Here is a 27,772-nt window from a genome sequence, read left to right on the forward strand (position 1 = left end):
CTGGGCCAACATAATTTTAGTCTCGCATCTCTGTGGGCACACGCTAACCATATTGACTATAGCACTAGGCAAAACTAGCGATTCCTTTTGTTTTGGGGGAAGTGTAAAAGGAACTCGTATTAGATTGTGGCAGTGATCAGGAATGTGTGAGTCACAGAAGGAACGCCTGCTACACCAATACTCTTTCATCAATATGGAAAACTCATGCTTATTTTCTGTCCTCCAACTTGTAGATAATTGCTCTTAAGCGGAAGATATTTCCCCGGAGGAGGATACACAAGGAGGCTAGTCCAGATCAAATCAGGGTGTAGAAGATCTTCATTTGAAAAATCACCTACCTCAGCGTCTTCTGAGCATCTCACATCTCGCCATCCCAGGGGTGTCCCCATGATGCAGTGTACAGACAGAAGGGTGTCCCCATGATGTGACGCATAGACACAGGGGTGTCCCCACCATGTGATGCACAGAAGGCCTGCTCGGAAGCAGGGACAACATGCAGACCATGTTCTTCTGCAGCATGAATAGAGCCCATTGCCCTGGAATTCATCAGCACACTTAAAACTCGTGTTGACGGCTTGTACAGCTTGTACTTTTAAAGGACTTGCCGAAGGACCCGTAGGCTTGTTGATGAACCCTCTCTGACAAGCTTCTGGTTTCCTCCAATGGTCACTGCAGCCTAAGAAGTCAGGCCAGCCTGGGAGCAAGTGCTGAGGGAGCCCAGGCTTTGCATTCCAGTCTTTTGGCATAAGTTTTCACTTTTTTCTTCTTTTATTCCTTTCTCATTTTTAAAAATAAGTAGCTACTAAGCTAGTTATTCTCGCCTCTGAAAATGATGCATCAGGATGTCCAACATGTTTGTATAGATCTTATTTAAATAATGTACAACTACCACTTCTTCTTAGCTTATCTAAATTATTGACTGTATTAACATTGAAGTGGTCTTGAATCACTAACAACTACTGAAGAGCTGGGGGATTGGTGGCGAAAGTACTCTGTCTAACTTGGTCCCCTAGGATACTGTGATTTTGTCTGCAGGCCTAATTGCAAAGGGCTAGTGTCAAGTACCAATGCTACTCACCAGATGTAATTCTGTCTTGGAAACGTACGTACTCAAACAAAAGTGCCTCACTTTAGAAATGAGTAGTGCTTACGGCACCAGCACACAGCTGTGGTGTCCAGCTGAAAATCCACTGTATCTTCCAACAGCTCACTTTCAGCTTACTCTGTCAGAACAGGAGTCAGCCAACTTTTTCTGTAAAAGAAAGAACAGAGAGTAAATAACTTGAGACACATCCGTCTTTGTCAAATGTCTTCTCTGCTTCATTTTGTTTTGTTTGCTTTTGGGGGTGGGGTTCTTTTATTTTATTTTCCTGAGACAGGGTTTCTTTGTGTAGTTTTGGTGCCTATCCTGGATCTGCTCTGTAGACCAGGCTGGCCTCGAACTCACAGAGATATATCTACCTGGCTCTGCCTCCCGAGTGCTAGGACTAAAGGCATGCGCCACCACTGCCCGGCTTCTTTTCTTTTTATAAACAGCCAATAAAAAGATGAAAACCAGCGTTAGCTTGCAGCTATACAAAAACAGGCCCCAGCCAGACTTGACCAGCCATTGTTGGCAGACCGGAGAACCAGCCTCGTTTTAACATATGGATAAACAAACCCTAACATTAGCCATGCTCCATTATATCATTATACAGTGGTTTTGTGGAGACCTGATTCCATGAGTCTGTTTTGAATTCTGACAGGTATCTTCGATCATGATTTCAATAGTATTCTTCCCAAATGGCACACATTTTTGTAACAAGAACTTGAAATGTAAATATTGTGTTTGTGCTGTAAATTTTATGTCTTTCAAAAACCGAAGTCTCATAAAAAAAAAGATCACCATTTATTGATTTGAGAGTTTCATTACTAATATTTATATGTATGAGTGTTTTTGCCTGCGCGCATGTCTGTGCATCATATGCGGAGATCAGAAGAGGGTTTTGGATCCCCTGGAACTGGAGTTACAGGTGGTTGTGAGCCATGTGGTGCTGGGGTTTGAACCCAGGTCCTCTGGAAGAGCAACTAGTGTTCTTAACTGCTGAAGCATCTCTCCAGCCCGATGCTTTGAGCTTGGAGTCTCTGAAGACTGGTGTTACTACTGTCCAGATTCAACAGTCTTGAATGGTTGTCTGTGGCGTGTATGGTTCTCAGATATAAAATGTGAAGTAATGTAAGGAAAGGTTAGTATTGTGACATTCTAGAGAATATTGCTATCACTTCTTGGCCTTTTGGCTAAGATCAAGTGGAGAATGTTGCTTTATGGGACGGGGGATAGAGTCTAAATGGAATTTGTCCAAGAGGAAGAGGAAAAGGAAGGAGAAGGAGAAGGAGAAGGAGAAGGAGGAGAAGGAGAAGGAGAAGGAGAAGGAGAAGGAGAAGGAGAAGGAGAAGGAGAAGGAGAAGGAGAAGAAGAAGAAGAAGAAGAAGAAGAAGAAGAAGAAGAAGAAGAAGAAGAAGAAGAAGAAGAAGAAGAAGAAGAAGAAGAAGAAGAAGAAGAAGGGATTTCTGGGTACTATATAAAAGCCAAGAATTTAATTTATTTTGGAAAAGTTATAGATAATGGTCATTTGGATGTAATACAGACTTCTGCAGTTAGAAGTTTGGTAACAGTGGATAATAAAATGCAAGCAGTCATAGAATCCTTTAGATAATGATTCAGCAGGTCGTTGGGATAGAATTTCATGAACAGTCAGTGGCCAGAAATTTTAAACTTTAGAAACATTCAAGTAAAGTTCTATAAGATTATAATGTGTCTTAAGCCCATTTGTGGTATAAAAATACATGCTTGTGATCCCTGCATTCAGGAGGCTGCGTTAGGAGATTTGCACGAGTTCAAGGCCAGCCTGAGTCCAAGGTCAAGGTGCTGCTGGTAGGTTCAGTTGTTTACTGAGTGCTGCTCTGCTTCCAGGTTGGCACCCTGAATGCTGTGACCCCCAGAAGTGAATAATACCTTGTGCGGACAGGGCAGATGTCAGGAAGACAAAAGGGGCAGATTCTTTTCATCCATCCTTTTATAGGCACAACTAACCATGGTCACCAAGGTTCCGCCCTTGTGAGTTAACACCATTACATGGGTGATTATGTTTCACAGAAATCTGCCTGCCGCCTGAGTGCTGGGATTAAAGGTGTGTGCCACCATGACCATCTTAATGTGTTTATTTTTCATGTGGCCAGGGGAGGTATATACATGCCACAGCATGCCTCCAGAGGTAGGAGAACAACTTGTCAGTTGTTCCTGCGACATGGATCCTGGGAAAGAAACTCGGGTCATCAGACTTGGCGGCGGCGTGTGCCTTTCCACGCTGAGCAGCCTCACCGGCCCTGGCAGTGTATTTTCTCAGACTGGCATGGTGGTGGCACACATCTGTCATTCCAGAATTCTGAAGAATAAGGCTGGAAGATAGTAAGTTCAAGGTCTTCCCAAGCTACTTAGCCAAGGGAAAGGGGAAGAGTGTGAGAGAACAGCCCAGTTCCAGCCCCTCTTAAAATTCTCACTTTTAAATGGCAGTCAGTCTTTCCATTCAAGACACCATGAAATTCGTTGGTAGGCACTGAAATGTGCTTGGGTTGCAAGGGACAGATGCACCTTAAACTTCTTTAAAAAAAAAAAAAAAAAAAAAAAGAGCCGGGCCACGCCTTTAATCCCAGCACTCGGGAGGCAGAGGCAATCAGATCTCTGTGAGTTCGAGGCCAGCCTGGACTACAGAGTGAGTGAGTTCCAGGAAAGGCACAAAACTACACAGAGAAACCCTGTCTCGGAAAAAAAAAAAGTTCCAGAGACATACTCTATGTGATAATCAGTACTGTCCATTTGACAAGATCTAGAATCTTCCAAGAGGCAAGCCACCACTGGACACACCTGTAAGGTTAGGTAAACCATAGTGGGGAAATCCATTCTACACATGGGCAGCACTTCTGTGGTGGCCCAGATGTGAGGAAGTCTGAGGGGGAGCTCTATTATGGTCAATGCACAAGAGTCTATTTGCCAGTTTGCCTAGCCTCTGCTGGTGAGTGTCTGCCTCGCCGACAGCTTTCTTACCCATGGCTGCCCCTGCACTGATGCTGCTGTGGCTGCTGTCCTTTGAAAACACCTGAACCCAGCTTCTTCAGCCTTCCAACACAGACGGCACTCATCATTGGCTCTCCCGGAATCCCCCGGGCTTACAGTGCCACATTGGAACTGCTGAGGCTGGCACTGAGCAGCCACCAGATAGCTGGTGTGCAGACAGCCGTTGTTGGACTGCCCAGAGCAGATGGTGTAAGCCAGTCTAACAAATCCCCCTTTGATATATATTCATTCCACCAGTGACCTCCCTCCAAAGACCCCTGACTCATATACCCTGCCAGGACTTTTGCTCAACTCTGGCCATCCCTGCCTCTCTGCCAATGTCGGTGCTGTCCCCAGAATGAAGGCATGCCTCCTAACTCACATCCTTCAGAGAGTCCAGAGACTTCATCTCTGGTTCAGTCTAGAAAATCCTAATTGGGAATGAACACAATAGTTACTTTATTCTAGGCTCTGTCTCCTTCTGGCCTGAGAAATGGAGCCTTTCACCCACAGGAGGTTTGCAAAGTCTACAAGAGCACTACCCTTCCATAAAGCTGTGCGTGTGTGTGTTTGTGCGCGTGCGTGTGTGTGTGTGGTGCGTGTGCGTGTGCGTGTGCGTGTGTGTGTGTGTGTGTGTGTGTGTGTAAGAGCATCACCCTCCTGTGAAGCTGTGTGTGTGTGTAAGAGCACCGCCCTCCTGTGAAGCTGCATGTATGTAGAAGACCAAGTCCCTAGATCACCCAAGTTGAAGGCAAGCTGCTATATTTGAAAGTATTGCAAAATTCAAATCTGGTGATTAAAATGCAACCAACTTAAAAATGTTGCTATTGGGGGCTGGAGAGATGGCTCAGTGGTTAAGTGCACTGACTGCTCTTCCAGGGGTCTTGAGTTCAATTCCTAGCAACCACATGCTCACAACCATCTAGAATGGGATCTGATGCCCTCTTCTGGTGTGCAGGCAAACATGCAGCCAGAACACTGTACACATAATAAATAAATAAATAAATAAATAAATAAATAAATAAATAAATAAATAAATAAATAAATAAAATGTTGTTATTGAAAGCATAAGTGTTATAAAGAGCAGTGTAGCCAGGTGATGATGGCACATGCCTTTAATCCCAGCACTTGGGAGGCAGAGGCAGGCAGATCTCTGCGTTTGAGGCCAGCCTGGTCTACAGAGTGAGTTCCAGGACAGACTCCAAAGCTATACAAAGAAACCCTGCCTCAAAAGAAAAAGAGAGAGAGAGAGAGAGCACAGTAAGGACTCTGCAAATGTGGCCTGGTGTTAGAGTACTTACTCCACATGCACAAGGCCTTGGCTTAGATCCCCAGCACAGAAGAAAAAAAAAAGTTAGTTCATTTTAAATGTAGCTCTGTAAGTCATAATGGGTCCTTCCTTCTGCTCTCCCTCACCTGCCGACTTCATGTTGGACCTTACACTGTACCAGCCACGCTGTTTGTTTTCACAGGTGGGCTGTGCATGCCCCGGTTGGCCTGTGCCTGCAGACCACCTGTCCTACTTCTCTTGCCTTTTCCTTCTTATCCGTTCGTTAGTCTCCAGCTCAGACCTCGTGGTCTATCACTGGTGGTTTACCTGTGTCAGGGTTTCTATGGCTGTGATAAAACACCGTGGCCAAAAGCAAATCGGGGCGGGCGGGCGGGGGCAGCGTTTATTTCATCTTACACTTCCATATCACAGCCAATCCTTAAGAAAGTCAGGACAGGAACTCAAAGGCGGGAACCCGGAGGTAAGGGTTGGATCAAAAGCCATGGAGGAGAGCTGCTTACTGGTTTGCTCCCCGTGGCTTACTCAGGACCAACTGCCCAGCAGGTGGCACCACTTGCCAGGGCCTGGGCTCATCCACGTCGTTCATCAATCAAGAAAATGTCCCCATAGGCTTGCCTGCAGGCTCATCTTTTGGAGGCATTTTCTCAATTGTGGTTCCTTCCTCTCAGATGATTCCTTAGCTTCTGCCAAATTGACAAAAAATAGCCAACACATACTAAGGCATTTTCAAATTGTTATTTTTATTTTATCCAGTATTTTATCCAGTATTACTGTAGGAGAGAGGAGACCATGCCACAATACATGCATAGGAGAGGCCAGAAGACAACTTTGTGAAGTCAATTCTCTTCTCTCTCTCTCTCTCTCTCTCTCTCTCTCTCTCTCTCTCTCTCTCTCTCTCTCTCTCTCTCTCTCTCTCTCTCTCTCTCCAGGTTCCAGGAATAGAATTCAGGTCTCCATGTTTCTGCAGCAAGCACCCACCTCCTGAGCCATCTCACTGGCCCTACTGAGACATCCACTAAGAGACTGATCTATCACATGGCTTCTCTGCAGCGTGAATTTGCAGTTGAACACATCTTTGCTAGTCTATATTTACATAGTGTGTTGCTTTGCTACTTTTTATAAAATATGTCAGGCACTTCAGAGCACCTAGGAAGATATTGTCAAAAATTACTTAGCCTTGTCAAATACACACATATACACACACAGAGGGGAGGAATAGATGCACACATCATGTTGAGATATTAAAAATAATGTCTTCTCCACATGACCCATCTGACTCCTTTTCTGCTCCGCCCTCTAAGCTGCAGAACAAACAATGACTGTGTCACTCCTGAGGTACCAGAGGCAGCCTGAACAACTCCATTTCAAAGTCAGTTCCAGAAGACATGCCTCCAGCTTTATAAAAGACGACTGGGCGTACATGTGGGATTTCCCACCTCCACTTTACCCTACATGGGCAATCCCCACAGCTAGATGCCTAGATTTAGTCTAAGTTTTAGCTGCAGTGGGTCTCAACCTTCCTAATGCTCTGACCCTTTAAAACAGTTCCTCATGTTGTGGTTGTGGTGACCCCCAACCATAAAATTATTTCGTTGCTACTTCATTACTGTGATTTTGCTAGTGTTATGAATCATCATGTAAATGTCTGATATTCAGTATATCTGATATGTGACTCCTGTGGGGTCGTGACCCACAGGTTGAGAGCAGCTGGTTTTAAAGGTTGGGGAAAGGCTGAGAGCAGCTTTCTCATACTATATACACAGACCTTCTACAGTGGATGGGTAAGTGTCACAGCATTTCCAACCGGCCACCAGGTGGACACGCCCGCCAAGTGATCCCAGTGCTGGAGAGGTGGAGGAAGCAGAGGCAGGAAGATCCGAGGGACCCAGCCTAGCTTATTTGATGAGCTACAGGTACCAATGAGAGGCCTGTCTCAAAACTACCAAGAACCTGAGCAATGACATCCCAAACTGACCTGTGATTTTTCACGTTACATGTACACACACGTGCTGGAATACCCGTGTGTGTGTGTGTGTGTGTGTGTGTGTGTGTGTGTGTGTGTGTGTGCACAAATTTGAAAGACTAGTCAATTCTCGCTGGGCGGCGGTGATGCACGCCTTTAATCCCAGCTCTCGGGAGACAGAGCCAGGCGGATCTCTGTGCTTTCGAGGCCAGCCTGGGCTACTAAGTGAGTTCCAGGAAAGGCGCAAAGCTACACAGAGAAACCCTGTCTCGAAAAAACAAAAAACAAAAACAAAAAAAAAAAAAGAGTGGTTCTTATAGCAACAATGAGTAAAAAGGAGTGAATTTTAGAATATTATAGTGTTGTACTTTTTTTTGTTACTGCAATGCTCAAACCTAAACAAAACTATTATGTATTGCCATGTCAAAGACCATGTCTGTGTGTCATCACAACTAAGAAAACGCAAATCGGTGTTTGGTTTACTCCTATAATCCCAGCACTGAGCAAGCCAAGGCAGGAAGATTACCACGCGTTTGGAAGCCAGCCTGGGTCAGAGTGAGACCCTGTACCTGAAAACAAGCAATCAAACAAAATCTTCAGGAAGCGGGAGATGGAACGGCGACACAAATTCAGGACAGTTCCCGCACGCCCCTGAGCGGGGAACCGAGGACGGCCGGGTAGGGCGGGGTGATGGAGACCGGGTTGGACGCGTCTTCCTCCAGCGGTTCGGAGCAGGACCCGCGGAAACGCCTCCCGGGGTGGTGGTGGTGGGGGGGTGGAGGCGACGTGTCCATCACGAGAGCGCCCCGCCCACCGCGTCCCAGCGGTTGGCCACAGCGTGGGAACACGCATGCGCCTGGCGAGCAGCGGCCCTGACCACACCCCCGCGGGGCGGGGCTAACGCGTGCCCACAGCGCCCAGCCAATCAGCGCGGAGCGCGGGCGAGGCGGCGCCGGGTTTTCTCCCGCGCAAAGGCGAAGCTTCGCTCAGAGGCGTCGAGGCGTCGAGGCTGCGGGGCCGCCCAAGTAAGGGTGGCGCGCGGGGGCCGCGGGCGGGGCCTGTGGCGGGGCCTGCGGGGGCGGCCGGGCTCGGGCGCTGGGCCGCGGGGAGAGGGGGGAGCCGGGCCCCGGGCGCTGGGCCGCGAGGAGAGCGGGGAGCCGGGCTCGGGCGCTGGGCCGCGGGGAGAGGCGGGAGCCGGGCCCCGGGCGCTGGGCCGCGGGGAGAGGGGGGAGCCGGGCCCCGGGCGCTGGGCCGCGGGGAGAGGGGGGAGCCGGGCCCCGGGCGCTGGGCCGCGGGGAGAGCGGGGAGCCCGGCCCCGGGCGGCACGGGAGGAGACGCCGCCGCCACGTGGGGCCAGACGGGCACGGCGGGCCTCCCGAGGGCAGGGCGGGTCACCAACCGTGGCCGGCGGGGATGGGGGGGCTGAGGGCCCGGGGGTCGGGGGCTGAGGGGTCGGGGGCTGAGGGCCGGGGGGTCGGGGGGCTGAGGGCCGGGGGTCGGGGGGCTGAGGGCCGGGGGTCGGGGGCTGAGGGCCCGGGGGTCGGGGGCTGAGGGCCCGGGGGTCGGGGGGCTGAGGGCCGGGGGTCGGGGGCTGAGGGCCCGGGGGTCGGGGGGCTGAGGGCCCGGGGGTCGGGGGGCTGAGGGCCCGGGGGTCGGGGGGCTGAGGGCCGGGGGTCGGGGGCTGAGGGCCCGGGGGTCGGGGGGCTGAGGGCCCGGGGGTCGGGGGGCTGAGGGCCGGGGGTCGGGGGCTGAGGGCCCGGGGGTCGGGGGGCTGAGGGCCGGGGGTCGGGGGCTGAGGGCCCGGGGGTCGGGGGCTGAGGGCCCGGGGGTCGGGGGGCTGAGGGCCGGGGGTCGGGGGCTGAGGGCCCGGGGGTCGGGGGGCTGAGGGCCCGGGGGTCGGGGGGCTGAGGGCCGGGGGGTCGGGGGGCTGAGGGCCCGGGGGTCGGGGGGCTGAGGGCCCGGGGGTCGGGGGCTGAGGGCCAGAGGGACTGAGGGGTCGGGGGGCTGAGGGCCCGGGGGTCGGGGGCTGAGGGGTCGGGGGGCTGAGGGCCCGGGGGTCGGGGGCTGAGGGGTCGGGGGTCGGGGGCTGAGGGCCAGAGGGACTGAGGGGTCGGGGGGGGGGGGGGGGCTAAGGGGTCGGGGCTGAGGGGTCGGGGCTGAGGGGTTGGGGTTGAGGGCCGGGGTTAGGGGGCTGAGGGTCGGGGGTGGGGGGGGGGCTCGGGGACTGAGGGTCAGGGGCTAAGGACCCCGGGGGTTGCGGGGGGGGGGGGAATGAGGGCAGGGGGTCAGGATCGGGGGCTGAGGTTGCCGAGGGCTCAGGGCTCGGGGGCTGTGGCCCCAGGCCTGGGGGTCAGGGAATTAGAGGTGGGGTCAAGGGAGTTAGTGGGGGGGGGAAGCCTAGGAAATTGGTAGTCCAGGGCTGAGGAGGCGGGGCCTGGGGAGTTAGGGGTCAAGGGCTAAGGCGGTGAGGAGGCGGGGCCTGGGGAGTTAGGGGTCAAGGGCTAAGGCGGTGAGGAGGCGGGGCCTGGGGAGTTAGGGGTCAAGGGCTAAGGCGGTGAGGAGGCGGGGCCTGGGGAGTTAGGGGTCAAGGGCTAAGGCGGTGAGGAGGCGGGGCCTGGGGAGTTAGGGGTCAAGGGCTAAGGCGGTGAGGAGGCGGGGCCTGGGGAGTTAGGTGTCAAGGGTTAAGGAGACGAGGAGGCGGGACCTGGGGAGTTAGGGGTCAAGGGTTAAGGAGACGAGGAGGCGGGGCCTGGGGAGTTAGGTGTCAAGGGCTAAGGAGACAAGGAGGCGGGGCCTGGGGAGTTAGGGGTCAAGGGCTAAGGCGGTGAGGAGGCGGGGCCTGGGGAGTTAGGGTCAGGGCGTAGGGAGGTGGGGGCGGGGCCTAGGGAATCTGGGATTGGGATGGGGGACTGGGATGGAGAAATCTGATTTAGGGGCCAGGCCCTGAGAATATGAGGGGTTTGGGCATGGGATTGTGAGCTACGGTCTAGGGAGCAGGTAGGGGTTGGGCACCGAAAAAATTTGAGATGAGGGCCGAGGGCCTAGAGAATTAATTGTTGGGTGCTGAGGCAGTTCTGAGTTGAGGTGAGGGAATTGGGGCTAAGGGAATGAAGGATTGTGGGTGATGGTTTGGTCGTGAGGGAATTAGAGGGTGATGGATTAGGTATGCTGGGGCTGAGGGCCCTCGGCATGGGGTGAGGGAGGGACTAGAGCATTCGTTAGAGGGGCTGGGAGCTGAGAGAAACCGGGTGAGGATGAGGGAATGAAGGGCTAGAGGTGGAGGGTGGGACTTCGAGGAGTAGGTGTGAGGTGAGGTAAGGGAACAGGGGCCGGAGCTTGAGAGAACAAGTAGTTCAGGGCTAGGTTGTTGGAGGCTGAGGGAACTTGTGATTGGGCTAGAGAGTTAGTGATTGCCCTGAGGGAATTGGGGGTGGGAGCCAAATTAATTAGGAATCCTGAGTGAGGGGATTAAGGTTTGTTGTGTTTGAGAGAATTAAAATTGAGCTGGGGAGTGGCAGAATTATTGGTTGGTTGGTGTTGAGCGAGTTAAAGACTGATGGTGTGGCAGGTAAGGGGAAGTTTAAGGGAAGTAGTGTTTGGGAACTGAGGGACTTATATGAGAGAATTGAGGTTTGGGGTGAGAAAGTTAGGGCTTGTGGGTGAGGCCGACTAGGGAGTTGGGGGCTGAGAAAGTTGGGTGTTGTGTGGGATGAGGAAATTAGGAGTTGGAGGCTGAGAGAATGTGCCTTTGGGGGGATAAGGGATTGGGTTTGAGGAAATGAAGAGTTCTGATTGAGAGACTTGGGGCTAAAGGCACTGGAGAGCTTCAGGAATTGGGGCTGGGGAGTTCAGTGAAAGGGAATGTAGTGTGAGAGAAGGAAAGACTTGGAGCAGGGCAATGAGAGCTGAATGGATGGAGGACTGAGGCGTGGGTGTTTGAGGAGTTGAGAATAGATAGATGAGGGGCTGTATGGGTGGCTGAGGGGCTAGTGACACTGTAGGTCTCTAGAATGAGGGCCTGGAAGGAATAGAGGACTAGGGAGTGATAATGGGCTGAGGGGACTGATGGTTAAAGGAATAGGGGCTAAAAGAATAGGACTGGGAGCATGAGAACAAGGATTGGGGAGTTGGTGGACTGGAGGGGCTGGGAGCTAAGGGAATTAAGGCACTTATGACTGAGGGGGAAATGAGAAGAGGTCTTCAATGTGCTAATTCTGCCCACTCTGCAAGACCCCTTTCATTTACTTTAATATGCATACTATGGAAGTTTTATAGGGGTATTACTTTCCCAAGGTCTGGAAGATTTTCTCTAAAGTAGGCTCTGAAGTACTGCAATGCCTGGTGTGTGACACTTTTTTTTTTGGTTTAGACAGTCTCGGTGCTGTAACCCAGGTGCTGAAACTCCTTATGTAACCACTGTGCATTTTATGCCTATGTTTGTGCAGTGCCAAAGATGGGACTCAAGGCCCCCTGCATAGGCACTATATAACTGAGCTACATTCCCAGTCCTGTAGAGCTATAGATTCTAGATTTATATTGCTACACCAATTTTTGGATTGCTTGTGATTTGTCCTGTTGGTAACCATGATTTCTGAGATGCAAACTTAACCAAAACTGTCTGACAGGTAGGGCCAAAATTCAGATCTAGTAGCTGCATGCAAACAAACATATTTGGAGTCAAATGTTCAAGCTATCACTTGAACACTGGTGTTTTTCTTCTTTTAAAATATATAAATAATAAACTATTAACTTTTGGTACAACAAAAAAGGAAATCAGGCTGGCAAGGTGGCCCAGTTAGTAAAGGTGCTTGCTTTCAAGCCTCACTTGAGTCCTAATCCTGAGGACCCAATTGGTGGAAGAGAATTGACTCCTTCAAGTTGACTCGGCCCTCCATATGTTCCTCCCCCCAATTATATATATAAAAAAAGTTTACTTAAATGATGTCTTTGAATTCAGACAGTTTGAGAGATTTGGGGTGGGGGGCTGCTGTTTGTTTTTTTGTTTTTTTGTTTTTCTAAACAAGGAAACTAAAGATGGTGCCTGGTGGAAAAAAGCTTTCTGGGAAATCTGGGAAGCCATCATTGGTGGATCAGCCTAAAGCCTTTGACTTTGAGAAAGAAGATAAAGATCTGACTGGTTCTGAGGAGGATGTTGCTGATGGTAAATATCTCTAATGTTGGGTATTAACAGTGTCCTAGAGTTCATTTGTTTTGAACCCGCTACACTTAAAACTGAATAAAAGAAGCATTTTCACATACTTTCTCATCAGATCTTCAGATCTCTATATCCATTATCTTTGCAGTGTCAATAACTTGATAAATATAGTGCATGACCTGGTTTAACCTGAAAATTTGCTTCTATAAAATGGTTTGTGAATTGTGATGTGATTGCATTTTTCAGAGAAAATAGTATATTTGCATATCTGCTTTTAAAATTTGTTACAAAACCCTGAAAGAACTGAAAATAGACTCCATTAAAACTTACCAAAATAGCATACTTAGTTTCAAATTTTATTTTGTTAATACAGAAAAGATTCCAGTAATTGAAAAACATGGAAAGAAAAGAGCTGGAGGAATAGTTGAAGATGTGGGGTAAGATGTTAAATTTGAGGGTGAGCATGCGCGCGCGCAAACACACACACACACTAAGCACACACTAAGCACTTTATGTGGGTGTTGAGATACGTATTCATGCTTGCTGCATTTAACTGAGCTATTTCTCAAGCCCCAAAGATGTTTTCTTTGTTCAATAAATTACTTTAGAAAAATTTACTTCAGTGTATCTAGCAAGTAGTGATATAAAATACTTGATATGTGGTATTGTGAATCTCTAATTAAAAGTTTTTTGGTTTTTTTTTTAATTTTTGATGGTGCTAGGGATCAAACCTAGGGCCTTATGCACATGGGCAAATGTTCTGTCGCTGAATTACATTCCTGGTCTTAATTTTTTAAATGTAATTTTTCACAGAGGTGAAGTACAGAATATGCTGGAAAAATTTGGAGGTATGTTTTTGGGAGATAATTTAAAGAACATTGTTTAAAACTGTATAGTGTGAATAGTGTTTAATGCCTTGTTCTCATTTATAGGGTTATACATAAACATGATTTAGCATCGTAGATTTTTCTGTCTCTTTTGGGGTTTTTTAGGTTTTTGGTCGGGTTTTATTTTGGTTTTTCGAGACAAGGTTTCTCTGTGTAGCTTTGTACCTTTCCTGGAACTCACTTTGTAGACCAGGCTGGCCTCGAACTCACAGAGATCTGCCTGCCTCTGCCTCCCAAGTGCTAGGAGATTTTTCTTTCTTAATCCTTTTTCATGATATGAAAAGTTAATGTACTTTTAAGAATTTTAGAAAAATAGAGAGGAAAAGTTTTTTCTACTTTTATTATATTCACAAAGTATGTCATTCACTTACTTTTTAGGATTCTTCTTGTGCTCTTTCCTTTATGGGAAAGGATATAAACTAAAGCATCATAAGAGAACTGTTATTTTTATAGTAATAAATTATGTAATTGAAAGTAAATGATAACTTTTTCAGCCATTAAGAGATTTATAATCAGAGCCAAAGACCTTAAGTTTTAAATGTTTTTGTATGAGTTTAATTAGAAGACAGCACTCTGCTTATTTGCTTCTCTTGAGACAGGGTCAGGCTGGCTGCAACTTGCTAGTTAGTCCAGGCTTCCCTAAACTGGGCACCGCTTTAGCCTTGTGGGTGCTGGGGTTACAGGTATCAGTCACCTTGCCTGGTTTAAGAGAATACTTTTTTTTTTTTTTTTTACATTTCGGGGAGAGAGGTAGGCAGCATGTCATGATGCATCTGTGGAGGGCAGATGACAACTTGCTGGAGTCTCTTACCTCCTACCATATGGATGGATCCTGGGAATCATACTCAAGTTGTCAGACTTGGCTGCAAGCACCTTTACTTGTTGAGCCATCTCACCAGCCCCAAAATACTTTAAAAAAAATTTGTTTCCTATAAGGATTATTCATACTGTTAAGTCTTATTTTTTTTTTAATCTTTAATAATTGCCCTATTTGGTAGTAGCAAAATGCTTATTTTCTGGTTTTTCAAGACAGGGTTTCTTTCTCTGTGTAACCCTGGTTGTCTTGGAACTCACTCTGCAGACCAGCCTGGCCTTGAACTCACAGAGATCCATCTGCCTCTGCCCCCCAAGTGCTGGGATTAAAGGAGTGTGCCACCACACCCGGCAAATGCTTGTTTTATAAACTTACTATAAATGCTGGAAATGCAAATAAATATTATAGTTACACCATAGTCACCAAAGGTAACTTTTATGGCAAAAGGTAGATACATAGTAAACATTATTTGAGGTATTAAGTGTTTTATGAACTGCCATACTTATTAGTGATAAAAAATGCCCTATAAAAACTGTGAACTGGGCTTCGTGGCACACACCCAGCTCTTGGAAAACAGAGGCAGATGGATCTCTGAATTCAATACCAGCATGGTCTACATGGTGAGTTCCAGGCCAGCCAGGACTGTGCCATGAAACCCCATCTCAACAAAACAAAAAACCCAGTGCACAAAAAATAATCTTCTACCGGGCGGTGGTGGCGCATGCCTTTAATTTAATCCCAGCACTCGGGAGGCAGAGCCAGGCGGATCTCTGTGAGTTCAAGGCCAGCCTGGGCTACCAAGTGAGTCCCAGGAAAGGTGCAAAGCTACACAGAGAAACCCTGTCTCGAAAAACCAAAATAATAATAATAATAATAATAATAATAATAATCTTCCATTAAAGTATTAAAAGGTATTCCAAGATGCATTATCTAAATAATACACTAAGACTGCTTTTTTAAAAATGTTTAATGGTATTGACTTATTTTACAAATTTTATTAGTAATTCTTTGGGATTCTTTAATATTTCTGATACAGTCCTAACAATTGTACTCTAAGTATGGCCTATCAAATGGAGGGTGTACTATAAATTTAGAAATATTTAGCCTTTACTAGCATTTATTCATAAGACTGGCCTTGACCTTTCTTTTTACTCATTCCTTATCATCCGTAAATTTTAAATTTACCTTCAGTTATAAAAATCAGAATTGAGATAAAGTTGGATGTCTTACATATTTTTTATTCTAAAACATTTAAGACCAAAAATGTTTTGAGAATTCAGCCATTTTTGGTCTCATAATGTTTGCATAGACTTTATTGGCTTAACTTCCCTAGTCTGAAAATCCAAAATCCTAAGTGTTCTAAAGCACGTTTTTCAAAAGCACATGTTGGTGCTATTTTTAAAATTAAAATGTTTTAATTTAAATTTTATGATTATGTGTGTTTGAGTGTGATGTGTGTGTGGTTAATATTTTCTATGGCACCCATGTGCAGCTCAGGTCAGAGGACACTTGGGAGTGGATTCTCCTTTTCCACTATGGGAGATTACATCTCTCAGTTTTGTCCCTTCCACTGTGGATTCCCAGGATCAAACTTAGGTTGTCGGGCAAGTGTTTGTTTTTGGGTTTGTTTGTTTTTTGTTTGAGACAAGGGGTCTGTATGTTTCCTGGCTGCCCTAGAACTCACTATGTAGACCAGGCTGGCCTACAACTCAGAGAGACCACCTGCAGAGCTCTGCCTTCAAGTGCTGGGATTAAAGGCATGTGCCACCATATTGTTGAATTAACCCATACTTACATTTAATTGATTATATGGAACAAAATCATTTTCTTCAACATTAAATTTGTTTTTATTTTCAATATAGCTGACATCAACAAAGCTCTTCTTGCCAAAAGAAAAAGAATAGAAATGTACACTAAAGCTTCTTTCAAAGCCAGTAACCAGAAAATCGAGCAAATTTGGAAAACACAACAAGAGGAAATGTAAGGTTTTAAAAGAGCTATATCTTTATTAATTCTTAGTATGTCCTGGTGCAAATCATGTATGGAAGATAGCATCATCTGCTTATTTAGTGAAAATGCTTGGCTTTTTTTTTTCTAATCAAGTAGTCCTATAACCTTATGTCTTCAAAGAATTGAGATGTTTCTTAGAAATCAGTGAATATTATTTCTCTTTTTAAATAACTGAGAGGTTATTAAATTATATCCATTATGGAAATATGTTAACTTGAATAAAAGATGTAGGTGTTGTAGAAACTATTGTTAACTGTGAAAAATGTAGAAAAATCCAGTTTTTATATTGTAAATAACTTACATATTTTAACCAATTTGACTATTTCTTCATACTAAATCTTTGCCATGCCAGAATAAGGGGAGGGGCAACCTAAGCGAAATTATTTATTTATTTATTTTGAGATAGGCTTTCCGTGAGTAGCTTTGCGCCTTTCCTGGAACTCACTCTGTAGCCCAGGCTAGCCTCGAACTCACAGAGATCCGACTGCCTCTGTCTCTGCCTCCCAAGTGCTGGGATCAAAGGTGTGCACCACCACCGCCTGGCAGAAATAATTTAATCTCTTTATCAGAACTATTAGATTCAGTAGGAAAAATGAAAAATTCCTTGGAGATTAAAAGTGAATTTTTCTGGAAAACATAAAATAAAACTTCCTTAGTTTTCAAGAGCTAAAGCATGTGAGAAGACATCTGTTAGGGAAAAAAAAAATACTGAAATCAACCTAAATTTTATTTTTAATTTTCTTATCAAAATATTTAAACTATTGTTTCCTTTTTCTAGCATAAAATATGTGAATTGAATTTGTTTTGAATGGTATTTTCACACTGGTATGAAATTTGACAGAATTCATTGTTTTTTTTACAGACAAAAGCTTAACAGTGAATATTCTCAGCAATTTTTGAGTGTGTTGCAGCAGTGGGAACTGGATATGCAGAAATTTGAGGAACAAGGAGAAAAACTAACTGTTAGTATTACAACTGACTTTAGTCTATTATAATTAGTATATTATATTATATTATAATTAGTTTATATTATATTATATTATATTAATTAGTCTATTATAATTAAACCTCAAGTAGAAATGAGACCCTGGTCATATTTTATGTCCATGGAACTAAGATAAGTTATATTACCCATTGTTGGCTACATGTTTTACTATTGCCAAATCATAAACCACAGAAGTATAGGTGCATACAATATTCCTAAAAGCATTGGTCTTAATAGCTGATATCCTTGCATTTTTAAGTAAAAGAAACTTGTCAATGGATAAAAGAATTACTGGATTTGGGGGGTAAGTTATCTTTAGACAGTTGAATTGGGGGTGGGGAAGGGTTGCTTATTTTAGTGTCATCTGGGCTCTGCTGCTAAGCCTCTATGAACTTTCAATCTACTAAGTTAATTCTCCCAGGCCTAAACCTACTACAAATTAGTGACTGCATAGACTGAGACAATCTTTCTGAATATCTTTGCAGAAAATTCACATGGCGGAACATCATTAATCTAGTTTGGATCATTTGTTCATCCCTAACCAATCAGTGTTTACTTGTCCCCCCTGTCCCCCCCCTCCCGCCCGCCCCCCATGAGTGCTGGGGAATGAATCCAGATGCTTTGTGCAGCCTACAAAAACATGCTATCACTGAGCTATAACCCCCATGCAAGAATATGGTTTATGAATATCCAGGTTGTATTATTTCTCTATCTCCCCTGGTGATGGAAGGCAATCCCCGTCATTCTTTTTGTTTTGTTTTTCTGAAACAGGGTCTCACTGTGTAGTCCTGGCTGGCCTTTAATTCACAGAGCTCCACCTGCCTCTGCTTCTCAAATACTGGGATTAAAGGTGTGACAACCATGACCAGCTGTTTCACTTTTTAAAGATTAAGTGAAACAGCATATTTATGTGCTGACAGGAATCTAGAGGAAGAAATTTATTTCTGGTATTGCAGATTGAACCTAGGCCTCAACTGTCCTACCACTACACTATATGTTCTCAGTCCTCGTTTTCACCTTTCATTTTGAGACAAGATCTCACCAAGATACCCAGACTATTTTTGTACGCTATAGTCTATGTAGGGCTTCAATTTGTGCCCTCCTGCCTTAGCCTTGAAAGAAGCTAGGGTTATAGGCCTGTACCACCAGGTCTGGCTACAAAGAGAAATTCAATAGTAACAGAAAGGGGGAAATTGCTTAATTCTTGAGAATGGAAAACACATGAAGGTGGACTAAGTACAGTCATCCCTAGAAACAAGAAATGGAGTATATGAGTACAAGTAGATATAGATAGATGGGTGGTAGATACAAATGGTGATGAAAAACTGTTCTCTTTGGAGTCTGTTTTATTTAAGTAAGGTCATCAGATAGTGAAAAGTAATACCACCATGTCAGAGTAATTACAGTTGAATTTTACAAGATAGGGATTTATCCAAGTAAATGTGACTAAGAAGGTGACAAGGTGTATATGCAAAGGAGTATTATAGAACTTAATCTGGGAAATACAGTAAAAGGAAGAATGCAATTTTAGTCCTGAACTAAGATTGAGCTATAGTACTAAAAAGTAAGCCAGAGTAGTAAGCAGGCAGTGGTTGACTATACAATATGCTGGGGAAACCATATGTACAGTTAGAGCCTGGATTATAGTAACCTATTTGGAGCCAAATTCTGCTTGAACATAGCTGTGAAACAAATAATTTACTGTTATGTTTTAGTTTCCTTCAGCTTGGGATGTAACTGACAATGAATACCCATGCCAAATAGTTGTAGAGCACTGAGTTCATATATATGTGTGTGTGTGTGTGTGTGTGTGTGTGTGTGGTATGTACTTAAGGGGCTCAAAATAGTTAATATAGTACACAATATATTTTGTTATTACAATACTATAGAAAGGTTATACCATTTATAATGGCAAAACTAGAATATAAGAATGTAAGTGAATGGATTAGGAGGCTAGAAGACAAAGCCATTGGTGGAGAATAGATTAAGGAACTAAAAGAACATTTAGAAATCATCTGTGTAAGACGTTGAAATTACTAAAAATAAGATAGTCTTGGGGCTGAGGATGTGTATCAGATAGTAGACTCGAGCATGCACAAGCCATGTGTTTGATCCCCAGTACTTCATAAACCAAGTGTGGTTTTCACTTTCCACTCTGATGACTTACTAAATAAAACAAAACATGCTTATAATCCCAGCATTTGTGAGGCAGAGGGACCCAGCAGTTCAAGGCCATTTTTGACCACATAGTAAATTTGAGGCCAACTTGAACCCTGCCTCAAAACCTTGAACACTGAGATTTCCTATTCAATCTTTTATGGTGCCTTATGCCTGTAATCCCAGCTACTTAGGAGGCTGAGGTAGGAGAGTCAGTCACAAGTTCCAAGTCAGGCTGTGCAACATAGTGAAACCTAGTCTCAAAAAGGGGCTGGAGCAATGGCTCAGAGGTAAAGAGCTGTTACTGCTCTTGCAGACTAACAGGGTTTCATTCTCTGCACTCAGATGGTAGTTCATAATTGCCTTTAACTCCAGTTTCAGGGGGTCCAATACCTATACTATACTCAGGTACGCAAAATAGTTAGAAATATTTATCCTCATTGACTGATAGGATTATTATAGTGCATATTAGTGGTAAAAAGTACTTAAACCTAGTCATAATAGTTGTTAAAATACTAATATTAACCTTAAACTGCCTTTAAGTTTAATATGGAAGTATTTTGCTAAATTTAAAAATAAGGCTCTGATAGAGCTCAGAGCTTAAGTGTTCGCCTAGCATGCATGAAGCCCACAACAGCAAAAACACCAATTATTACTACAGGTTTTTTTTTAAATGTGTTTACAGAATCTTTTTCGTCAACAACAGAAGCTTTTTCAGCAGTCTAGAATTGTTCAGAGCCAGAGACTGAAAACAATCAAACAGCTACATGAGCAGTTCATAAAGGTGAGTTACACATGGTAACATGTTTTTGTTGTATGTCTTTTTGTTTTTGTGTTTGTTTGAGACAGGGCTCACTTTATAGCCTGGCTACCCTGAAACTTGCTATGTAGACTAGGCTAGCTTCTAACTCACAGAGGTCCTCCTGCTTTTCTTCCCAAGTGCTGGGATTAAAAGAGTACTCTGTATCCTTTTTAATTTTATATTGTTACTATTATATTGTTCTAGAATTCTTACCTCTGCAGTGGTTCATTATGTCTTTAATTTATGCTATTACATTTGTTTGTTCGCTGCTTGTACTATTTCACTCTCTTATCACCCTTAGTCTATTAAAACTCTCAACTGATTTCTCTTTCCTTCATTCCTTTCTTCGAGTCTGCCATATATTTTTCTGAAACCTCCTTCCTGAAAATGTACTCCTGTTCTGAATTTTTAAGTATTTAGGATTTCCCTTGAAAAATTCAAGCTTCACAAATTATACATGTCTAGTACTCCAAACTTTCTACATAATTGCTTTCTCTGAATCCATACTTACGTATTTCCATGCTTCAGTTATACTATTGCTATAGAATATTTCAAGTTCCCTTTTAATTAATGAGATAATGTACCTTCTGTCACTAAGTAGGAATATTTGTGCATTCCACTGTAAAGCTATAGGAGTTGCATTTCCATTCTTGTTTTTATAACTTATAAAGTTACATTATTCTTGTTTACATAATTTTTCTGATTGAAACAAGCATGTATTACTTTTTTTTAAGTTTCTACACAGAAAGTATACTTTACATATTAGGCAACTATTTGTTGAAAGAATATTAAAAAAATTTAAACTTTTTAGCTAGGTGTTATTGCACATTCCTCTAATTCCAGTAGAGGAGAGCCCGAGGCAGGATTAGAGAGTTTGAGGTGAGCCTTGCTTATATGATGAGATATCCTGTCTAGAAAAACAAAATACTAAGGCAGAGTTCAATCTCCAGGACCCACATGGCAGAAGGAGAGAACCCAGTACCCACAAGTTGTCCTCTACATATAGTGGCTCATATATATTTGACACACACACATATACACTGAATGAATGGAAATGTAATAAACAATTCTTAAAATAATCTAATAATTTTTTTTATAACTTGAGAAATGACTTCATACTTCAGATATTTTATTCCCTTTTGTGAGTTCCAGTCACATTGAGTCTTAGTCACAATAAGTACATTATACTGTTTTAAGAAACTTAGCAGAAATTTTCAAAATGGTCTTATCCCTTTCTACTGTTTCTATTCCTGGACTTTGTTTTCTTCTTTTGAGACAGGATCCTGTGTTGCCCAGACTAGCCTCAAATTCTCAGTTTTCCCATCTTGTGTAGCTCCCTCCCCCATTTTTCTTTTTAACACCTTGACCTTAGTATTTCATTAAACTATTATTTGGGACAAAGATGATACTATTGTACTTTATATAACTGCAGTTGATATATGTGTGATATATTTTACTTGTTTATAGTGGGAAACTTGGTCTTTAGGAGTTAATTAGACTGCTGGGGTAAATAATGAGCATTATTTGAATAATTAAAAGGTTTTTAACTTTTGAAAATTTTACAATTTTGAACCTGTGATTAAAAGTTACAGTTTATGACCAAAGTGGCCTTTTTGTGTTTTAGAGTTTGGAGGATGTGGAGAAAAATAATGATAATCTATTTACTGGCACACAAAGTGAACTTAAAAAAGAAATGGCTATGTTGCAAAAAAAAGTTATGATGGAGACTGTAAGTTCTATTTTAAATTGTAAAAATATGGATTAATGGAGGCACTGAAATGTTTTATTTGCTGAAATTTTTATAACATTTAACTAAAAATTAAACGTTTCATATCTCCTTTCATGAAACAGCAGCAGCAAGAGATGGCAAATGTTCGAAAGTCTCTTCAGTCCATGTTATTCTGATGAGTCTTTGAAGAAAGAACTTGAACCTATGTAATATGATACAATTAAAACATTAGCTATGACATGCCTTTAGAAATTATATAAACTATAACATCCGTAATCATTAGCTTGTTTAAGTGGAAGACTTTTGTTCCTGTTAACTTCTAAATAAACCTAAACAGCTGTGTAAGTAGCAGTTATTTCAATGTCCACTACTGTCACAATAAAAATGATTTAAATTTAACGTTTGGTTTCAGTGTATCTCTTAACAGTTCTAAGGTACAAAGTTCCAAGAATGGATGGTTGTTTTGTTTCTAAGAAACGGTCTAACCCTCTTGCCCAGCTTAGTCTCAAACTTTTGGGAGTAAGTGATCCTTATACCTCAGCCTCTCAAGTAGCAGGAACAAGTGCATGCCACTACTCCTGGCTTACACTGTTCTCCTTTAAGGAAAAAAACCCACAGAATCTGTTTTATGTGTACATCTTTATGTTTACTAAAACAATAGATCACCAATTCTAAAAAACGAATCTACTATACAGTTTATTAAAAAGAACTTTAGTGTGTCTTGGAATAAATTATAAATGCTATAAAATCATTAATACACCTGAAAATATAAGTATTAGTTTTTAATACATATATTCATGAATATTTCATAATATTTCAAGGTCAACAAGATACCATTTAATTGGGCTGGTCTGTACTTAAATGACACATGCCCTTAGTAATGATTAAGAGCATTACCACAAACACAGCTAAAGTTATTTATGGTCTAAGTATTTCATATCTGTTTTCAAATATGAATTACCTAGTTGCCTTTTCCATTGTAACATTCAGTAAATATACTGAAGCTTGATTTCGCATTCATTTCCAAACTTCAACTTTGTAACTTTTAAAATAGGCATTTATACAGAGAAACTTAAACTCAATTTCATACATGTTGAATTGCTTCAACATTTCTTTGAAGTCAGTTAAACTTACTAGTTTTGCTGAAACTGCCTTCAATGAATCATTCAGAACAACAAAACATCCCATTTGAAGGAAAGCAACAATCTCTTTTTGTTCATAACCCACCCTTTTAAACAGTCTATATAACACTATCTTTTTATCTTCTAGGAAGCAATTATCCTTCTACCATTAGCTTTGACATTAAAAGGACAGTTCAATTCTTTATAAATACTTTTTTGGGGGGTGGGCACATGGTGTTGCTGGTGGATCAAGCCAGGGCCTCACCCATGCTAAGCATTCATTCTTCCACTTAGCTATGTCTGCAACATGGAATATAAACCTTAAGAATCATTCAAACTTTTAAGATCTTTCAGAAGTTTACCAGGCAGTAAAGAGGCAAAGTAAGTACTTCAGAGGGTTTTCTCTGTATTCACATATTTTTAACCTTTTGAGAAATATATACTTAAAAATCTCCTTTTCTTGCTTGGAATACTTAAAGTACATGTGTATTTGATTATTTCATCATATGGCATATAGCCTATGGAACTTTTGTGTGAAATTAGAAATAAGGTCATATGGGTCATAAGGTCTGAAGAGTGTTAAGATAATTCTAGTATTTTATAAAGAAAATCTTAAAGCATTTTTCAACTAGAATAGAAAAAAGTCAGTAGTACCTAATATGTTTAGTGTTGAATAACTGACACTTGTTTTTTTCTAAGTTACTAATTTCCTGTCAATTATTTTAGCTACTTTTTGTCTTCCTTTGGGGACTTAAGGTCCATTTTTTTCATGGAAGTGAATTTTTTTACTTGGACTACTAAGGCACAAGGTTACACTCAAAGGTTCACATTATGCCCAACTGATACAACAGATTCCTTTTACCAAGTACAAATTAGAACAAAATTCCCATAACCACTGTTTTAAATTCTAGATAGTAGACTCAAGTATATCTTTCTATAATTAGCATACCTCTTTTAAACAATGGCTGTTATATAAAAATATTTCTCAGTGTATCACTTGACTCAATTATAGTATTATTGTTATATACTTAGTATTTGAGCTCACTTTTCAACTTGCATCAATCAAAGGTCACTGCCAAGAAGGCTAGAACTATTTTTAAGTTCTGAATATTTGTTTAATCCTTTGGCAGTCAAAACCCCAAGTCTGATAGGTATATTGTAGACACAGTGCTTATTTAAATTATTGGGGTTCAATTTCTTACCGTCCTTGGTATTCACATTAATTTTTTGTTCTTGTTTCTAATACAGACATTATATTATACTGATGTCAGTGATAAAATACGTTAATGACAAAAGGGATTCATTACTGACAGACATAATGGAAACTACTAGATTTATGTTTTACATTTAAACATAACCTTATAGATAATATACTAGCCTCCTGCATAGGGGGATTTCCTTCACACATAGGTCCCCTAACTGCTCCTCCTCTTTTCCTTGGGCTACTAGTCAGTCAATATGCTTGTGAACCTGTTCAGGTGCTTGTTGATATGAAGTCTTGAAGATTTTTAGATGAAGGTGTCTTGAAATTTGCAGGCACAAAGAACTAAAGTATATCATCATATCAAATGAAGAAATGACCTTTGGAAGCAAAAAAAGAAAATATAAAATGGGTTATGGTTCATCTTTTCTAAAAATACAATTTTTATATCAGCCCCAACTTGCTAACTGAAAATACTGTATTTTAGAGTACTCTTTATAACTCTCATACTTAAATCTTACATCCTTAGTGGGTTGCTTTTTTTTTTTTAAACAGAGTCTTGCTATATAGTCCTGGTTGGCCTTTTAGTCATTAGCCCAGGCTGGCATTTAACTCATGTCACCTCTCTTGCCTCAGTTTCCCAAGTACTGGGATTACAGGCTTGTGCCACAATGTCTAGATATTCTGGGTATTACAGAAATTGAAACATAGGTAAAAAGACTAAAGTACAAATGCTCTAAAGTAGAAGAACTTAAGTTGTTTTTCATATAATTTCAGTGGCTGCCCTTTAAGCAACCGCTGTCCTAATCTGCAGCTACCAGCAGTGGTTAGACCAAAAGGGCAGCAGCTACTACGGGAATTCTGTTCCCTCAGGTACTGCCCTCTGAAGGCCACTAAAGGAAACTATCTAAATCCCTACCCCTCTAAAGGACTCAGGATTTAAAGGCTGAGTGAAATTCTGCTAGCTAACCTCTCCTTCTCCCCAAAAACCAGCATCCTTCTGCTCCGCCCCCACTTAAGAACCCTAGCTACACATGGTTCCTCCCTACCATTTCCTATCAGCTAATTGCTGATTCAGCCTCCTGACTGCAGGTTAATTTAATTTAAATAAATGTGACACATCTTTGCGTCATTAAGCAAATATTCCACAGCATAAACAAATGTAACACATCCTAAATTAATATTCCAACACACTATCTTCTGACTCTACACTCTCCCAACTTTATGCCATTCAATGAAGCCACGGATTTCCTATTAGAATGGGTTGTTGACATATTTTTATTCCTTTGATATTTAAGAACCTAAAAGGCCTAGAAAGGAAACTAGTCAAGGGAAGCATACATCAAGTTCCGCTGTATTAAAAGATGAAAAGGTCTATGATACTGCCTAGAAATTAAAAAGTCAAATACTATCTATCCTTCAGAAAGCTTTCCCCTAAAGATACCATGGACCATAGATGTTCTGTTTGACCCATGTTTTGTGTATCTAAATTGTCTTTCACATAGTGTTTTTAAATAAAAAAAATTAACATTTTCAGTTCATCAGACTGCTCTATTGTTGGTGTAAATCAGGCCAATTACTATTACAAATAGGCGCTTTAGCTAGATGGTGGTGGTGCACACTTTTGATCCTAGCACTTTGGAGGCAGGGGCATGTGGATCTCTTGAGTTTGAGGCCAGCCTGGTCTACAGAGCGAGTTCTAGAAGAGCCAGGGCTACACAGAGAAACCCTGTCTCAAAAAACCAAAACAACAAAAAATAGGTGTTTGATTTTTTTCCCCCCATTTTTGGGGGAGGTTCTGGCCATATTCAAGGTTGCTTACCTCAAACATAAGCTAGTCTTCAAATCTTATCCTGAGACATGTTATATCTGTTCTGTTTCTCCAACACTAAGTGCTAACACCAAACCCATCCAATTGGTTTGTTACCTGATAGAAGCTGAGGATAACTTTAATAAGCCTAAGTAAAGTTGGAAAGTCGTGGGCAAAGTGGAATGTTTTTTTAAATGTCTGTTCTGATTTGGGGGAGAGAAAAGAGTTATCTTTAGGTACACAGCTGAATTTCCATGATCTAGGTTGTTGGAAGCCTGACTTCTCAGATACGCCAATCACTTCTACTTCTACACATAGTATAAAATGATTCATAGATTAAAAGTAAATTAAAGATGGCTCAGAGGTTAAGAGCACTGGCTGTTCTTCCAGAGGTCCTGAGTTCAATTCCCAGCAACCACATGGATGGCTCACAGCCATCTGTAATTAGATCTGGTGCCCTCTTCTGGCCTGCAGTCATACATGCTGTATATACATAATAAATAAATCTTTTTAAAAAAAAGTAAATTAAATTAAAACATACAGAGATACTGACTATATATCATACATAAATATATAGTCTCATTGAAAATGGTTCTTAAACTTTGAGCCGGCATATTAAAAGCTCAAATGTGGGCTGGAGAGATAGCTCAGAGGTTAAGAGCACTGACTGCTCTTCCAGAGGTCCTGAGTTCAATTCCCAGCAACCACATGGATGGCTCACAGCCATCTGTAATTAGATCTGGTGCCCTCTTCTGGCCTGCAGTCATACATGCTGTACACATAATAAATAAATAAATCTTAAAAAAAAGAAAAAAAGCTCAAATGTACTTACCATTGCTATCCATAGAACAACATATTCATCTACAAAATTATTAAAGTATTGGTCTAAAAACAAAAGACCCGGACCAACAAAGACAGTATCTTGAAGATAGAGTTCACTTTTCGTCATGTGAGCTATCTATAAAAATGCAAATAAAATAATTTCACTATTAAGTTTTAAATGTTTTTGCTCTAATTTTCAGGACACATTTATGACATTAATTCACTATTAAGACAAGTCTACTTCATTTCATATTTGATAAAGGAATATTGAATGTACATCTCAAGTTCATGAGCAGATAGCTTATTAAAAGTCCTAATATTTAAGTTCCTTGACATCAGAAAGTTATACTTGACTATTACTGAGGAACAAAGGAATTGACTATACTATTAACTCATAGTTTTACCTGGAACACAAACAGCTATTTGTTGCAAAGGAAAACCAACATTTTGTAAGAAATTGTTTCCAGCTTTGTAGAAGGCTATACTATTTATATATCATGAATCATAAAAAAACTTACCACCAATTTTTGTGCAACTTTAGCAAAGACACATCCGAACATTAAGGTATAAAGGCAAGGGTGTTTTTCAAACACATTTGTTGCAGACTTTTTATAGATCATTATTGCCAATATAATGATTAATCCTATGTGGAGTCCAGGTGACAAGACACTGGTACCCTAAGGGATAAAAGCAAAATACTTAATCACCACATTTTAACACTGCACATGTTATATTACATGGCAAACATTGTCATTTTCTGTTTTATTATAAGGATTCTAGACTAAAAATTTTATTTTGAAACTTTGTTCTTAATTTCTTCAAAAATGAAAATTAATGTCATCAAAAGGTAGTATAAAGTATGACTGATAATAAATGTAGATCTGTGAATACAGAAAAAAGATATATAACAGCAGATCATAATGTTTCACAAA

General features: G+C 42.1%; 3 protein-coding genes across 7 annotated transcripts in view; 2 read left to right on the forward strand and 1 right to left on the reverse strand.

The window, feature by feature from the left end:
* Nucleotides 1-1,891, forward strand: part of Gnptab (N-acetylglucosamine-1-phosphate transferase subunits alpha and beta) — a 75,478-nt gene extending 73,587 nt beyond the window's left edge. The window contains exon 21 of the mRNA XM_006979847.4: nucleotides 234-1,891. Coding sequence (XP_006979909.1) covers nucleotides 234-311 — 78 coding nt within the window. The 3' untranslated portion in view covers nucleotides 312-1,891. The remainder of the gene's footprint in view (nucleotides 1-233) is intronic.
* Nucleotides 1,892-8,248: 6,357 nt separating this feature from the next.
* Sycp3 (synaptonemal complex protein 3) lies at nucleotides 8,249-22,285 on the forward strand. Of its 2 annotated transcripts, none has more exons than XM_015998472.3 (9): nucleotides 8,249-8,372; nucleotides 12,372-12,508; nucleotides 12,876-12,939; nucleotides 13,316-13,350; nucleotides 16,066-16,183; nucleotides 17,076-17,175; nucleotides 20,041-20,139; nucleotides 21,782-21,886; nucleotides 22,009-22,285. In XM_015998472.3, the coding sequence occupies exons 2-9, from the start codon at nucleotides 12,382-12,384 to the stop codon at nucleotides 22,060-22,062; spliced, it is 702 nt and encodes a 233-aa protein (XP_015853958.1). In that variant the 5' UTR covers nucleotides 8,249-8,372; nucleotides 12,372-12,381; the 3' UTR covers nucleotides 22,063-22,285. The 2 variants fall into 2 exon arrangements, with proteins under 2 accessions (XP_015853958.1, XP_076410708.1); XM_076554593.1 differs by lacking the exon at nucleotides 8,249-8,372 and adding an exon at nucleotides 10,272-10,431.
* Chpt1 (choline phosphotransferase 1) overlaps nucleotides 21,919-27,772 on the reverse strand; it is a 34,292-nt gene continuing 28,438 nt past the window's right edge. The window contains exons 6-9 of one of the 4 annotated variants that reach the window (XR_013045814.1): nucleotides 27,359-27,517; nucleotides 26,851-26,976; nucleotides 24,386-24,588; nucleotides 21,919-22,088 (exon numbers count right to left, since the gene is read on the reverse strand). Coding sequence is in view for 2 of the 4 variants with exons in the window: in XM_076554591.1 (XP_076410706.1) it covers nucleotides 22,044-22,088; nucleotides 24,478-24,588; nucleotides 26,851-26,976; nucleotides 27,359-27,517 (441 nt within the window). In the remaining 2 variants the exon portion in view is untranslated. The remainder of the gene's footprint in view (nucleotides 22,089-24,385; nucleotides 24,589-26,850; nucleotides 26,977-27,358; nucleotides 27,518-27,772) is intronic. The other 3 variants (XM_076554591.1, XR_013045815.1, XM_076554592.1) reach the window with 3 other exon arrangements.

Source organism: Peromyscus maniculatus, chromosome 18 (assembly GCF_049852395.1).
Source record: "Peromyscus maniculatus bairdii isolate BWxNUB_F1_BW_parent chromosome 18, HU_Pman_BW_mat_3.1, whole genome shotgun sequence".
Classification (NCBI taxonomy): Eukaryota; Metazoa; Chordata; class Mammalia; order Rodentia; family Cricetidae; genus Peromyscus; species Peromyscus maniculatus.

What these genes read in the sequence shown, in the direction of transcription:
- Sycp3 (XM_015998472.3), top strand. Translation starts at nt 12,382, where the DNA reads ATGGTGCCTGGTGGAAAAAAGCTTTCTGGGAAATCTGGGAAGCCATCA. An exon ending in TGAGGAGGATGTTGCTGATG is followed by an intron (nt 12,509 to 12,875) that starts GTAAATATCTCT and finishes TTGTTAATACAG; the next exon opens with AAAAGATTCCAGTAATTGAA. An exon ending in AAAACACAACAAGAGGAAAT is followed by an intron (nt 16,184 to 17,075) that starts GTAAGGTTTTAA and finishes TTTTTTTTACAG; the next exon opens with ACAAAAGCTTAACAGTGAAT.